General features: G+C 41.2%; 1 protein-coding gene across 1 annotated transcript in view; it reads left to right on the top strand.

Annotated features, from left to right (window-relative positions):
• Window positions 1-17,024, top strand: part of LOC142159375 (KAT8 regulatory NSL complex subunit 1-like) — a 46,766-nt gene that overhangs the window by 11,567 nt on the left and 18,175 nt on the right. Inside the window, exons 2-3 of the mRNA XM_075214201.1 lie at window positions 12,615-12,759; window positions 15,612-15,797. Coding sequence (XP_075070302.1) covers window positions 12,615-12,759; window positions 15,612-15,797 — 331 coding nt within the window. The remainder of the gene's footprint in view (window positions 1-12,614; window positions 12,760-15,611; window positions 15,798-17,024) is intronic.

Genomic DNA, 17,024 nt, shown 5'->3' with positions numbered 1-17,024 from the left:
GCTGCGGCCCAAATAATGTTTTAGCAACTAATAGGATCTCTTACAGGACAAACGCCGTGACATCACTGTCCCTGCCCCGTTGTATTAATCCAACAATCCACAGAGTCCACTTCTGAGAAGCTTCTCCCACCAAACATGTCCTGCAGCAGGTGGACATATTCACTTACATAGAAATACCCCTGTTTCATATATGCTGCTGACAGCCATTATATAGTCAGATAGCGGCCTCCTTCCTTGAGAGTACAAAACTTCATTCTGCTTTCAATTTCTGCCCTGGTGATTGGAGTTTGAAAAGCAGATTTTTTCCAGTAACCTGAAGTAGGAGATGCTGCAGTGTGCATTAGGACTGGTTTTATAGACATTGTAGTCACGGATGGTGGAAATGAAAGTTGGCTTTCAAAAACAAAACAAAAACACTTGTGGTTAAATGTTCATTTCTCCACTTCCTAACCACCCACATAACACTCTGTGAGAGATTAAATATCTTGGTATTTCTAGTCTGACCTTAAATAGGTGTAAACCCTCCTGTCATTACCAGGTTTATTTTGCAGCTTTTCTGTTGTCATATAACGAATTGGTAGTATGCTGTTATTATACCACTGTTTGACATCTGTTTATTAACTAGTGTATTTACATTTGTTGGGAGTGTAACTCCATTGTCCTAAATTCGTTTAGCTTGCAATGAATGGCACAGAAAGCGTTGGATAACACAAGTAAAACTGCCAGTGTACATGTACATTGGAGGCGACGGGTTCCATGGTCAGACTGGTTTACATACTTTGAGTAAATGTATGGAGTGTAATGCTGGTAAGGACAGCCACCCAGCCCCCCGATAACATTGTAGCCTTGGTGTAGCTTGTTGTGTATTATTACAGTTCTGTTTAGTTTGATGGGCTGAAATATATTACATGCACATCTCTATGTATTTAAGATAAAGTCCTGTCATGCAGAAGAATCCCATTACAACAGCCGGAGTAAAAACCTAATTAAAATAAACATTAACACCAATCTTTTGAAAATTGGTTGTAAATCTGTTCCTTCCCCCTCTGTTCCCTATTTCCAGCATCATTTCTTGTATCTGCTGTGGGCTATGAACTGTCTCCTGGCAGTCCGACCTCCACAGATACAGTGCATGTAATATGTACCTTGTGTGTGTGACGGAGACCTATATAAAAGTTGTCTTATGTAGCAGACAGCGTGCGCTGTGATGGAACCTCTGCTTGCTTCTTACGTGGCTCTCGTTTATGGTGAGATCCTTGGTCCACTTTTCGCAGAATGGAAAAGATTGGGCTTTTGTTTTTTGGTGCTGTAACTTGTATATCTGGCATTGGTTATCTGGTGTGAACGTTTTCATCTGCATACAGGAAAAACGCAAAGCTGACAGGTGCTTTCCTAAAATCTGCAAACTGACTTCCTAATATTAAAAAAATCAAAAAATAAAACTAAAAGACTTTTAATAGACTGATTCAGACTTTCATTCTGCTGTATTGGTGTGAATATAAGGAATATAACTGTACTGAGTTTGGAATCTTGTTGGTCTGTTTGCCCACAATTCTTACAATCTGCAATCCTAGAAACAAAATAGGGGCCTAACCTGTAATCATAAATGGGTAATGGAGACTCCAGTGGCTGCTCAACTAAAGGCTGAGCTGTAAACTAGGTAAAGACACATACTACGGACTATAAAATCACAATTTATATTGTCTTTATAGCTGCTCTACCACCTAGGAAAACACAGAGCCCTGGGAGCTGCTCAGAGCACCTGTCCTTCCCAGGATGCCTCAGTTTTTCTCTCAGCTTCTGTCAAAAAACTATGGGAGGGTGGGTGTGATAGATTCTCCCCCATGTACTAACATGTTCCTAGGTGATGATGCAGCATAAAATGGTGTTTTTGGACTTGTGCAGCTATTAGATCGCTAGCGTGTCTCTGCTCACAGACGACTGATTATGTTGTATTACCTGAGCTGCCCCTTACTTTGGTTTGTGAAACGGTGTTTGCATAGTCTTGTTAGCCAGACTTTGTTTAATGATCTTGATTACTTTATTACCACTTAAATCACAAAACACTTTGCAAAATGTCAGCATGTTTTTGAAGATCCCTCAAATGAATTTTCGGGTGCAGAATACCAAAATGCCTCTAGCTTCACCAGAATGGGATAGAGCTGGATACATCTGCATCAAACTCAGTGTCTATCACTCGCTTTCTATAGCACCTTGTTCCAGTACTGATCATTCCTTAAATGACATGTTTACTCCCTTACAATCTCCCCAGCACCTATTCATATATGATAAGTCACCAGTGTGGCTTCTGACCAGTTGAAATCTTTGTTTCTGTTGGCAGTGATAAGGGAGCAATGTGAGCTCATTAGGTGGCCTGAATCAAGTAGCAATTACATCATGTTTGCGATGTATGTAGTTGTGTCTTTAAGGACTCCATTTGGTGCTAACATTAATTTACCATATAGTAGTGTAACTTAAGTTTTCTAATGCTTTGCGGATTGTGTTGGACTTCAGTGAATGGTGCATCAGTCTACCAGGTTTCATTGATGCACAGTAAGTCTTATGGATATGTGTGTATTATACAAACCCTGTGCTGTGTTCAATTTACAGCTTTCTCCATTCACAGCTTCCAATAATTGCTTGACAACACTACAGTAATGACAGGCTACATAAAGTTTCCTTGTTACCAGTGAATAGACAGCTATTATGTGCTGCTTTCATTGCCTTTCATTTTTCTTGTTGCAAGAAGTCTAAATGTATTTAGCATTTATTATAATACCTTGCATTTACTAAATTATTGTATAATCTGAAACCACTGCAATCAATTATTTATTAAATAAAATACAAAGATTGCCGTAAATATTAAATTTCAGAGAAGTAACCATGTTTATAATTCAAAATAAATGTAACTTCTCTAAAGCTGTATTGACTCTAGTAGAGAATTTTAATTTTTTTGGCAGCTGTACAGGTTGCTTAAGCCTTTAATAATTGTCTGTTTTTGCGGGGAACCGTCTGGGGTTACTTTGCTACCGTTCCCTTTCGTTATCCCAAATGCACCCTCTAACCGCAGTAGGAGGCTTACAAATGCTGCCACCACTGGACTACTTATTGGCATCCAGTACTGGGTTTCTTCTGAGTAACTGACGCTGCAATTGTACCCCGTTACTGGTGTGAGTGTGCTGGTACCCCTGCCCTCTTCCTATGGAACAGGGTTGATGTGGATGGATTTCCCCTGGCCTATCACACTGGCCAGAGCTGCTGGATAGTGGGTAGAGCAGTGGTACCGGAAATCTGGGTCCAAACCTCAGAAACAACCGGGAACGGATTAGAGTTGGATCTAATCTTTAGGTCACAGGGATAGAGAAGTTTACCAGCAGGTCTTTGAAGCAAATTTATTTGCTCACACTGGTTGAAGATATCGGGGAGCAAGTCAGATGAAGCAAAAATAACAATTTTCAATACAAAACAGTGCTTTTTATACAGTTTTTGGACACAGCCTCACAGTTTAAGCCAGCCCCCTGAGGTCTGAGCTATTTTTAGAATCAGGATGCAGTGTGTTTACCCAAACATGGATTTACATGCAATGCAAAGCTAGCAGTATTTACACTGATATCCTAAAATGTGCTGTGATTTCCTGCATCTTGTTTTAGACACAGGAAATCTAACAGCAAATATAATTAAACCTACCTGTGCCTTCAGGTGCTGGACCCTCACACATCAAAATGTCTAATTAACACGAGATTAACATGGGTTTTTTCTTCAGACAACTGCAGAATACACATTCCCAAAGGAAAGTTACAACACCCCAAACAAGTAATTTTTCCACACCAAAATACACAAAAGACTTCCTCAACAAAGGCTTATTGTATCAGGTATATACCTCAGAAATAATGCATTTCCTCTAGCAAAGTTAAAGCAAAAAAACAAATTTCTTCCCCTGATCTCAGAAATAAAGATACTTACTTTACCAAAATACACACAATATCAAAAATAAGTACATTTGCAATTATATAAACAAGCACCCTGCGCTATTTCCTTTAAATAAATTTATACCATAAGTTATTTATAAGTGATCCAGTCACACCATGTTATTTTGTGAACCAGTTTATTTGAAAGAAAGTCTTTATAGCTTACAGTATGGCAAATCAATTATTTCCATTGGGAGACTAGATCAATTCTAGCTGCATATTTGTGTAGACCTATGCGGGATGTAAGGAGAACATTAATGGCGCACTAGGATGTTTTAGTCACAGCTGTGTATAATGGGCTTAAAATAACCATCTGAGCAGTGGACAATGTAGTTTATTGAGCGCTGTGTGTGTGCAACAATCATCCAGTCACACTAATCCTGCCCCACATTCCTCTGCATATGCACCGCACAATATATACCACACTGAATATGGATCTGGCCACTTGGGTGGATGATTGTACCTCTCTCTAGATCAGTGTTTCTCAACTCCAGTCCTCAGGACCCCCTAGCAGTACATGTTTTCCATATCTCCTTGCTGGAGCACAGGTGTATTCATTACTGACTGACACAGTGTAGCAGGTGGTATAATTATTTCACTGGTCATCTGACAATCCTGCACTGTCAGTGGGTCCTGAGGACTGGAGTTGAGAAACACTGATCTAGATGATGGCGAATTACATCAGGAGTTGTGGAAATCTACCAGCCTGCAGCCTCTGAAACAATTGGGGCTTGTTCTGGGTGAACAGAAATAGGAGTGTGGTAACTTCTATGTAGCATTTGAATTCTTGTCCATTAGATAAGATTTGTGATACATTTCTCAGCACACCCCAAAATATGCATCCATTTATCATCCCTAAATTGGGGATAATGAAGGTGCACGTCCCCCCAGCTTGACCGCTTTATGTTTGCCTTAATTGTTCATTAGGTTATAAGCACTCTAGGTTAATATGTACTTGTATTGAACTCCTGAGCCCTTCCCCCTCCACTTTCAATCTTGGCTGAGCTTCTAGCATGTAAGGTAGAGATCCTGCAGAAACATAGTAACTGCTCTCTGGTGAGACTCTTCTTGGCAGCTTGTAATGGTAGCTGCACTTACTGCAGGAGGGAGATTGAACCTTGTACTGGTTTACTTATAACTGGGGGTATCTAGCCATAGGGATAATGGTTTCACACACTTGATGGTATAAATTGATTATTCCGCTATTGAGTAGAATAACCAAATTATAGTGTAGACCACATTTGCAGCCAGGTGATACCGACCTTGCTGGTAGGCTTGGCTATAGGTCTGGTGATTGCTACGTGTATGGACAGCCTCAACTCACTGGTGGTTTTACATAAATGTATCTACATTAGATGACTCTTATGTGGAGGGAGGTGTGTGTAATACACACTGCATTTATATAGCAGTTGACAACCACTGAGGACTTCTAACCCTCTGTATTGTGAAACCTCTCTGGTGCCCTTTAGACACTGCAGTAATTAAAGGGAAGGTCTATGGTGCACAAAGCTATTTCCTGACTTCCTTGTATAGAAAGTGTAAACAACGCTGTGAGGAAGTTGTTAATAGTAGATTACGTTTTACATGTGCACTGTGTGTTCCCAATGCTCCCTCACTCCGGCTCTGTGCTGTATGTTGTCTGTATGGATGGAGCATTATTGGCATTATCCGTTTGTCTAGACAACATTGCACATAATGTTGCCCTTTAATTTGAAGGTTTCCTTATCACTAATTGACTAATGTTGTCTATGGCCTTAGAAAACCTAAACTTAAAGAATGAGCACAAGGCCTAGATAACATGTAAGGGCTCTAGTAGACACTTAGATTTCACACAGATCTACATAATTTAATTTGTGACATACTAACCAAACACTTGATTTTTTGTATCCCTACTACACGGTACATAGCCTAGCTTATTAAATAACCTTGTTATATATATATATATATATATATATATATATATATATATATATATATATATATATATATATATATATATGGGTCTGATGTTTCTGTAAGATCTCTCATGGAGTACTATAAGCTTGGATCCCACTTTTCATTCTTGCTTTATGAATTCTCCTGATGTTGCTGTTAGGAGTGTCTGTGACAAGGGCGCTATTCTGCTATTGAGGTGCTGGCCTCCCTGATATTAAACTGTAAGCCAATCAGAGGCTGTGCCTCTAATCATGGAGGTACCACCAGCTTATTGGTACACAAAGAGACGGCACGAATCCTTGCAGCACACTGAAACCTTATGTTTATAAGAGATTCATTTCCATACTCTGTTGGTTAGCATTAGGTTTTGCTCAGCATTGGAATAAATCTGGCTCCAAGGCTGTATGTTTTTGTTTATTTATTACCAATCATTAAGTCAGTACATTTTAAGGAAGTGCTGAGTAATTAGGTGTAAGAAGACCTCTATCTTCACTGTGAAAACGTTCCCAAATGCAGCAGAATTGATGAGTGGCTGAGACACTATAAGCTTATTATACAACATCCAGGTACTTTCCCAGAGCCAGGACTGTGGAGAATCCGGGGATTTCTGTATTACCCGCACACTAGCAGAGAGCATCTTCTGACCTGCTTCACCCCCAACAAGCAGATGGGATATTTTAGTGCAGGTCTCTGACCTATTAATTGTATAAGGGACTGAAATGGGAGGAGAGCCCTTTACCATCAGAGAGTTGAAAGTCATTCATTTGGGATCTGTGTTACACTGGCTTTATGGCCGGCCGATAAGAAGCTGCAGCCAGCATTGTTGGGGGAAGGCAGGATAAGTGGTTCTGGTCTGTGGGGTTGGAGTAAATGACTTATATTGTGGAATAGAAATCTTTATCTGGCTGTGTACAGATTATATGGGCTGTAATGTAGAAAACCTTCAGCAGCTGGAGGAAAAAAATAAAGCTTAACTGAAGCAAGAGTTGAAAAGTGTGTTCTTACCTTTCCTATTGTATAGTTTTGTGTCCCGTCACTAATCCCCCTGCTGATCACCTTTCTCCTGGTGGGGGCATTCTTACATAGAATCCTTCAGTCCCAGTGCTCATGCAGTAGGTAAGGGATTGTCATAGTGTGACATTGGGTGGTGTCCAGTGACCTAGCTTGCTCAGTACGAGAGAGTAATGTATATAACTGTATATGGACCAGGGGATAAACATACAGCAAATTCATGAGAAACTTAAAAATATTGTGGTTTCTGTTTACTTAGCATACCTGGAAAGTTCTATTTGTTTTTGACTTCTGTTCCTGTAGTTTTAATGTAGGTTTACTTATTGTACTACACTGCCCAGTATGTTGGCGCAATATAAAATGTTTTCTCAGCCCTTATAACAAGTAGCCTCAAGAGACTCTCAATAATGGTAAAGTGCCATGATTCTCCAGGGCTCAATCTGTAAGTTTAAAAAGCTAATTGCTGCATATGTAGAATACATGTGATATAAACTGCAGTCTGAGCTTGGAGGACCACATGGCCCAATGTGCCGGGGGGAGTCTACTGAAACACTGGGGTCCTGCCCAGAAGTACGTGTTTGGCTTCCTGTACTTTGAACAGATTTTTAGCTGATTCTGTAAAATGTATCTTATTGAGTAGTATCTCTTTATGATATCGGTCATTGTCTCCCTCTCTGTAAGATAGTCGTCTATTTCACCTGTATGTTCAGTAGAAAAACATTGTACAATGCACATCATTATTCCTGCTGAATCAGACAAAACCGTAAAAATACGTCTGATATTGTCGGAGTTGAACTTTAACTAATCTGCTGTAGAAAGTCAGGTTAATACTGAATAATGGTCTTGCTTAATCTGTAAACATTAAAATGTTTGGGTCTAGTTGGTCCTCGCCCGGGCTTATTGTGGTACATGGTTTATAGGAATGTCTGTTGCATGTTGAGATTGTCTCCTGTGACTAATGAAAGTTAATGTAAAATACCTTTGTACAGAACAGCCCCTGGTCCTTGCCATGGAGATATTCAGTGGGCTGAAACTGCAGCCCCCTCCTTCACGAAAGGGCAGCCTAATATCCCATCCAGTCATGTGGAGCACCGCGCTGTCATGAAAACGTAAGAGATCGGCGGGTGGTTTATATTTATTTTAATTACCTGCCCAGTATTCAACGATATCTTGCAGATAGTCCTCTCAAAAAGAAAAATGTCACTGAACTGTAGCACTGGGAGCAGTTTCCTGCACACAGCAATTACTCACCCGGCTACAGGAGGGAATGTTATGGGAAATGCTGATTGTTACAGTTAGGAGGCCCAGGTCAGTGTACAAAGACTGTAACGTTCTGCCTAGTAATCTGTTATACCATACCCTACACACCAAGACACGGTTCACCATGACTTTATGTATAAATATAACCCCCCCTCCCCTCTGAGTATTTTTGCCAGTAAGTGATGATGTAATGTAAATATCATATAGTGTAAATTAGAAAATAATGTACCTTGTGAATTCAGTGGTTATATGAATGCAGCTGAAAAGTGAATGAATTATTATACAGCGACTTGTCAATAGCAAGAGATCCCTTTACTGATCTTGGTAAATAAACATCCGTATTAACCTCTAACTAATAATCAGTGTATGCTGGAGTCTTATCTGGTACAAGAGGTTTCTTTTCTTGTTTTTGGTCACAGTAGTTTATGAAAGCTGATTTTTCTGCACACTAGGATGCAGCTTTCAAACCTCATATACTGGTTTACAGTCTGGAGAGCGCTGATCTGCCGGGTGTACAGCTAGCTGCTGATGGCTCTAGTCATCCTCCGTTGTCATGTAGATATTGCTATGTTTGGACATCCCCACCAGTGTTGTGCATTCAGTGTCACAGAATTAATTTATAATACAAAGACACCCAGCACCCAAGTCGCTATAGTCCCTTTTATCTGGGAGAGTAAACAAACTCGGTAAATTATACACCTGAATTGATCTATACCCTGATCTGCCCTCTGTATTGTGTCTCAATAATATGGGAATGTAGTTCACCAAATGACTGTTAATGATTTTCACCAAAGTTTAATGTGAATCTGCGGGGCCACAAAGCCGCCTAAGTACAATATGCTATCTGTGATTTAGGATATTGTGCCTCTATTTCAGAGGGACCACACTATCTAGTGTCATATTTAGTACAATGTAGCAATTGTATAGCGAATATATTCAATGAAACAATTGTCACAACCCCGATCTCTCAAGTTCCTGTTACTGTCCACCTCAGTCTTCTGAAACCGAAAACTCAGGTCCTCAAGCTCGTATTCATTGTAAATGGTTCAAACCAAAGCTTGTTTGATGAAACTATATCGTTGGCAACCTCAATCTCTCTAACACAAAACTTGTCTGATAAAGACTGCAAAGCTCTTATTACTTTACACTCTAATCTTTATATTTAGCAACCCAAGTATTCATGTCCTGATGTCTGATACCCATACATGTTGTAGGTGGAGAGTCAATCAGGGAGTTCCCTGTTCCCTTTAATCTTCTATATATGTGTGGCTGGATCTCACTTGTAAATAACTTATTTGTGACTGGATAATGTAGAAATGTATTTCAGTTATTGGTTCAGGCACCAATGTATATTTGCATATGCACTTATCGTGTTACACTGGGTTGTATTATGTATTGAAATGTCTTGTTTTGGGGTTTTGCAACTTTGCTAGAGGAAATCTCCAATTAGGCATATGTTGGGAGGGAATCTGTTTTGCTGATAGCAGGAAATGCTAACTAAGTCTTTTGTTGTAAAGTATAAAATGCCTGCTCTGGCCTGAAGGCCCAGTAGGGAGCCATTACCTGTATCCTGGTTAGAGTGCAAGGAAATCTCTGATCAATGTTATTTAGGATATCACAGATTGCAAGTTTTGTTAAGTATAAAATGCATTTAAAATCCATGTTTAAAGAACATCTCACATCCTGATGTTAATCTTTGAATGAAATATTGCAGTCTGTGCGGAGCCATCTGATCAGGGGGCTGGCTGACCCCCTGCCAAGACTAGTCTCTAAAACTGTATATAAAGAGAGCCCTTGTACACTGAAATGTATGTATCATTCTTGTTTCTTCTGACCTCTTGATCACTGGTACCTTAAATCAGTGTGAAAGCAAATACACATCACTTGCTTCAAAGACCTGCTTGACAACTTCTTCCACACTGAAATTCCTGCAACCTATAGATTAGACCCAACTCTAATCCGTTCCCGGCTGCACTGAGGTGTGGACCCAGCATCCAGTACCACCGCTCTGCCCGCTACCCAGCAGCTCTGGCCAGTGTGATAGGCCAGGGGGGATCCATCCACAGCAACCCTGATCTATAGGACGAGGTCAGGGGTACCAGTAAGTGGGTACCCTGGCAGTGACCGCTACCCAGAAGGAACCCGGTTCTGGATGCCAGTAAGGAGTCCAGTGGTGGCAGAAGCTTAAGCCCCTCCTACTGCGGTTAGAGGGCGCATTTGGGATAAATAAAGGGAACTGTAGCACAGTAAGCCCAGCCAGTCCCCAGCAACAACAGACGTGACATAGGTAGTCCATCCTGTCGCAATATGTTATAGGAGCATACCATGAAAGCCAGAAATGGGGGGAACATATAGTGGAATACTGACAATGATTTACTAAACTTGTGCTTAAGTCGGCTGCGCTATTGTATATATGGTAAAACCCTGTATTTTCACAGGAGCCCAGAAACTTACTCAGCGTCTGCCGGATTTCAGCTATCCCTCAGCCATCCTCTGGTCCTGCCGCTCACTATATAGTTTCGGATATCAATAAACAGTGTCCCTAATTCAGAGTTTGCCCATATACTGTTATAATGTCCCCAACACGTTTCATCCTAAGGCCGGGACTTTCGCAAGGGAATATGTGACAATTGTTTCTTTAGAACTTAACTACTGTACAATTACTACATTGTACTAAACATAGGATACTGGATAGTCTGATCTATCACCGTAGTCTACATCAGACAGTATATTGTATATATCATGGAGGCCTGTGACCATGCAGATACACATTAAGAGGATTACTACATTCCTGTATAATTTACTCAGTTTGATTAGTCTTCCAGTGACTCGGGTGCTGGGGGCCTCTCTGTATTTTTGCTATCAGGATGCTGAACCTACATCTCAGCAGCTGCCACATAAACACTAGTATGGTGGCTCGTTGCGTTGTCGCCATCTGTATTTATCACTGAATGTAAAATGCCTGCACCAACAAAATTCATGCATTGTAGCTGGTACTGCTGGTCGCCTATATCCCTCCATGTGTCCCTACATGTGTGAGGCCCTAAAGCTCCCCAGTATGTGTCATCTTGTATTGTCTGATTACAGGGGTAAGTCCTCTGACATCTTCAGTGGTCACTGTATTGTACTGCAGTCTGCAGACAATGTGCTACAGGTTTATTATGCTTAAGCGGCTTCTCTGAGGTTTCTGTTCCTGTGACATATTGTGACACAGTTACTCTTATACAAAGTGTGGCTCAGTATTGCAGCTTTTCATCTCCATCTGCTGGAGTATACCAATGGGAAATAGAAGGATATATGCGTAGTCTGCACTGACTAGGTATAGACGCTGCTCGTCTTACTGCTAAAGGCTCCCACTAGGCTTTCTTTCTGATCGGGGAGTGAGGAGAAGCTGGAAGTGTGAAAGGATTATTATGTCTGTTTACTTCTGTTTCCTGGAAAGAGTCTGGAGTGGTTTCTACTCTCCAGTAATTTCACCTCTCACTTATTGTGTGGGACAACTAGTGCTTCAGACAACATTTCTGGCATTAACCAGAGTAGTTATCCAGTGATGGACGATGTGATGGTTTGTAAGACCAGTATTTTCCTGCCGAATAGTTTTTGGCTATTACTGTTTGCCTAGAGTCTCTGGCTTTAGTAAGGGTTATACCAAGGAGCCAATGACCTATAGATATAACAGTTACAGCTCTGTAGTATGGGGCAATGGATAATGCAGCTCACACAGAAGGCATATGGCCCAGTACATTGTGGACATTTCAGTTATGAAAAGCTGTTGTATATTTAAATATCTCTCTTTTCTGTAAAAGCTCTGGAAGTAATTGACAAGCAGTCTATGAATGGTGCTGCAGTATAATCGTCTGCATTCTGGGAGAGCACCACAATCATGTGTAACTCTAACGTAGTCCAGGCTGCTCTGTATGTGTGTCCGTTTCATAGAGGGCTGCAGGAATGGCCTCTGTTGCTAACTGGTGTATCTGTAATGATCAAACTTATCTCTAATATAACATTATTATACATATAATAAGAGTGAAATCCATTTAACTGAGTTAAGAAATAGTACATTATAAATGAAAAGGGGTCTGAGTTTAGATCAGATGATTTCATTCCTAAGGTTTTACAGAGGAAGTCGCTATTTTCCATTCTTGTATAAAAAGGCTTTTATATTACTGATCTGAATAATGGAGGTGTTTTGTAATGAACTGAAGGGAAGAGATGCTCATTGGCCTCTTGTTAGACTGCAGTTGTTTCTGATGCCCATAGGTCACAGCGTGATTATCTCCATGTTGGGGTATAGTATGGTTTAGTAGTATCATCACTGACCCCCCCATGGTAATCCCCTATCCTCTAAGCTTAGCAGAATTCTCCCCAGTGCTTTGTGCCATCTGTGCAGACTCTGTGTAAGGTACAAGGATGGTAATATAAGGATGTGTTTCTCGGCAGGTCTGATCAGCATGCAGAGTGGAGGTGGGCAGTGGAGCGAGCTGCCATTATCTGTCGCTGGACCTGGTTACAGGCTCAGGTTTCTGACCTAGAGTTTCGGATAAGGCAACAGACTGAGATCTACAAACAAATCCGTTGTACCAAGGTAAGGGCTGCTGCTCGCTGGCTCCACTGATTTCAGGAGGATTTGTACATAGTGCTAATATGAAGGCTCTGGTCATTAGCAGCATAAACTAACATTGTGCCAGTATACTCTGCAATAATAAAACAAGAGGTGAAAGGTATTTCTATGTACCCAGGTAATACAGTCACCCCCCGTGGCTGGCACAGCTTAGTAACAATTCTATCAAACAGGAGGAATGTGCGTGTTCATCCTGTGGTTTGATTACATATGTACATGTGTCTTCAATCTAAACACTGAGCGATGTCTGCCCAGGTTATAGTAACCAGTCTCCCTGAGGATGAGGTGGGATTACATCATGATTCAGCAGCAATCTCTGGTTCCTCATCTAATGTAGAGTATATGTTCCTGGCAGATCCTGTGCCTCCTTCATGATTCAATGCATGTCGCTTCCAACAGGATTTCTTGGCACATTTTAATCTCCATAAACATTAATATGTAAAAGTTCCATTTCAATCATCTACAGTCTGGAATAAAAGCCTGACCCAGACAGCTCATATGAAATTGCCCTGTTTGTACTTAATAAGCTCCACTTACAGGTATGAGATATTATTTTGCAGGTCTATAGATAGATGAGCATGTAGCCCCCAGGGCTGCAGTAGTATCAGGCAGTTCTGACAATGAACGTTAACCATGCGGCCTAAGTAAAACCCTTATTGTAATAAATCTGCTGGAACACCTTCCCTCCATCTATTATTTACATCAGCTGCTAGTGTGTAATATTGTAAACTATAATAATACACCTAAGCATTGTGCCAGATATCGGTGGTAAAATGTGGTTTGTGTGGGGGCCACATTTCTGTACAGCTGGAACTGGATTGTCCTGTTGTGCATTGTTACCACACAGCGTGTATTGTGAACACTGACAGTCTGATGCCTTATATGCTGTGAAGCTTCGTCTGCAGGCAGCAGTAAGGCTCATGCAAAATGCATCAATTGTAATGGATAAGGCTTAAGTGTCTGGAGTTGTGTGAGCTGTGTTAGACTTAAGTCCTGTTCTCTTCCTCAAGCAGTTTTTAATGCCTCAAAATAAACTCTTGTCCACAAAGTGTCTACTGTGCACCCCTGTGGTGCCCACAGTTATAATAGAATAGTCACTGCCATCATCATGCTCCTTCACTGCCTGCTTCTGGGTGGTGTATAACTGCTGCAGCACCTCTTTGCTGATGGCCGTGGCTGCTTCCTCCTGAACGCTTACTTTGTATCAGGATTGGTGGGTAGCCGGCAGAGTGACTTGAGACTACCGGGGAACGGAAGAGCGCGTTACCTGTAGGCCACAGGAGTAAGAAAGGATTGGAGTCATCTCGCAGGAACCGTGCCCGATCTGAGTATTAGTGATTGTGTGTTCAGGAATGGCTCTAACAGAAGCTGCTACACACAACGCCCACTGCAGTCTACCAAATGTTATACCCAGCAGGAGACTCTCCTCCTTATTTACAGCATAACAACCACGGGGGAATCCAGCCCCCTGTACCTTTAATCAGTCCATGTTCCTTTTTGTCTCGTATGAATCACATTGGACCATGGTCAGTGGCCGGGGGCATTCCCTCCTTGTCTACACACTGCCAGGGCTAGGAGGGTGTGGGTCAGCCCCTCTCCTCTTTGGGTCTATGGAGTCTGGGCTGGGAGATTTATATTCAAATCTCCACCCATCCTACTTCCAGGAAAAGGTTCCCAAGAACTGTTCCATCTTCATGGTGTGTATGTGCTGAATGGGTGCTACAATACACAGAGCACAAGCTGAGGAGCTGCAGACATGGGCTGTGTGTGGGGTATTGTCCACCAGAATGGGGCTCTGTGTTCCTTACTGATATTCTGTTTTATATACTGGTCTCCAGCCTGGGCTGAGATCAGTACGTTGTATTTTAACTACTCATTGACCACTGTCAGAAGTGTGCTGTGAATGGGTGGACCAATTGGAAGCCACAATGTCACTGATTGCAGTTTTCCATTGGTTCTCCTACTCCAATATATTCAGTGATCATCTACCTCAAGGTATCACAGACCTCAGGACGCAGCTTGCTGGATAGTCCTGCTGGCAGCGCAGCTTTAACAAGTGCAGGCTGGTGGGAGACAGACAGGTGATGGAGACAGTCATATATGTGAAGGGATATAGATACATATATTATTTCTAGCACAATAAGACAGCCTGGAAAGGACCCTGAGGGTAGTATAAGTGTTTACTTGCTAATAAACTCACCTGGTATAGGTGGGAAATCAAATAATTAAAAATCGCATACAACTAACGGGAGGATAAACACTAGTAGAACACAGAGATCTACCAGTAACGTAACTCATTGATATTATCATCTATCATTTAGTTGAGAGACTGTCTATACCTTTTTATTGTATTGTAATGTTATTACGTTGCATTTATTAGTTGTGTACCATGGGAATGAGTATTGGACCCTGTCCTATTTCATGTATATTCCTGACCTTGTAAATGGCCTTACCACAGAACAGGAGAGCAAATTGCTATGAAAAGGCTTAGACTAGATATCAAACTGGGCATGAAATAGCAGATGCATTATAATGTAGATAAATGTAGCATGATAATAACTCGCTAGTGACGTGGAATAGAGTTGGGGAAAGGGGTTTTCTGAGTAGCAGCAGCATTGGGACATTACCATTGTATGTAACTTGTTACCCCACATCTTCAATATGGGATACTGTTTTGGGGACTACAATAGGGTTCACAAGTGGGTAATCTCCTTCATAAAGGAAATAATTTAATTGGGTTTGGAAAATTAGGTTTGTTGACTTTTGGGGGGAAAAGATGACGACTTGTGATATTATGTCCTTGCCCTTTGTTACAGGGAAGTGTTGTGCTTGGGGACTCTCCGCAGTGTGAAGACACAACGCGACAGCTAGCCGGACCCTCAGCAGGACTGAATTCAAGAGGCAGCCGGTTGCCTTCTGCCGTAAACGCCCCATCAGGGGACAATCCACGTGAAGCCACGTCTAGCACTCCCACCCCTTCTCTGCAAAGTGTAGAGAAACAGGTCAGAAACTTGTTCAATTATCATGTTTACTAAATAACTAATTGAATTTGCAATTTTTGGAGAGGTAACACGACTTGTTTTGGACACCTTAGAATGTTTGTGTTGGGCGATTTGTTGAAACCCTTAAACCCGAGTTAACAGGTCACCAGTAACAAAAGCCGATGTGATTTTAGAGTATTTGCAACAATATTTATCCTTACACTTTGTTTTTTGTGTGGTTTGTTTGTGATGATGTAGACGATACAGATGTTGAGGCTGAAGTCTTTGACATCTACATATAGAGTGGAAATTCAGAAACCTGTGCTGGTAGAATTTATATAGTTATGTTAGTATAGAAATGCTTGTATCTTGCTCTGTTTTCCTCCAGATTGTAAGTTCCAACGAGCAGGGTCTCCTCTACCCTCTGTCTCTTGTCTATCTGGAATGTTCCCACTTTGGTTTATTTTTGATTTGCATGTCTGGTTTGATTGTCCTTTTATTGTATTTGCAGTGGCATTCCCATGTTTAGCTTTAGTGTTTAATTGTTAATGTTTACTTGTATCTTTGTTTTGTATGATGACTGTCCAGTGCTGCAGAAGTTGTGGCCGTCTTAGTAATAAACGATGATGATGAGATTGCTTACATGGAAGACACCAGAGCTTTTGTAGGAAGATCCACAATAGAGAAGATGGACAAGATTTATAGTGCAGGGAATATTACAAATAAATGCAGCATCTTCCAAGTGTACGGTCAGCGTGTCCATAGACACCTGTGTGCAGGCAGTCACAGGCAGGACTTTCCACTTTTATATAATTACTGTCCGCCTGTTTTATTCCCTCATTGAGAGAGTTGGGAACCATCGGAGCCAGTAAAGAGACAGATTCCAGGGATAGCAGAGAGCAGCCTACAATGACCTAAGCACTTTACTCCAGATGACAGACAGTGTGTGTTACAGCTCCAATTCTTTGTATGCAGCAATAAAGAGTTTGGGGTTTTTTTCCTTCTCCACCTGTGATTTTGTATATTTTCAGCATTATTTTGAGGCTAGTGAATCTTCTTTCCTGACCATGACTGGATTATTCTTGGCTTCCTCTCCTTAGAACATACCTCTAACAATCTTCACATGTGGGTAGAAAGTTGTTGTCTAAATTCTGCTCAGTTTCAAAGTCTTCTTCTGCACTAGGATGTGTTCTTGTGACAGAACTTTTCCACAATCTTTCATTTCCTTCCTCGTTATTTTGTAATTTT

This window comes from Mixophyes fleayi, chromosome 5, assembly GCF_038048845.1.
Source record: "Mixophyes fleayi isolate aMixFle1 chromosome 5, aMixFle1.hap1, whole genome shotgun sequence".
NCBI classification, from domain to species: Eukaryota; Metazoa; Chordata; class Amphibia; order Anura; family Limnodynastidae; genus Mixophyes; species Mixophyes fleayi.
This window is presented reverse-complemented; position numbering and strand designations above follow the sequence as displayed.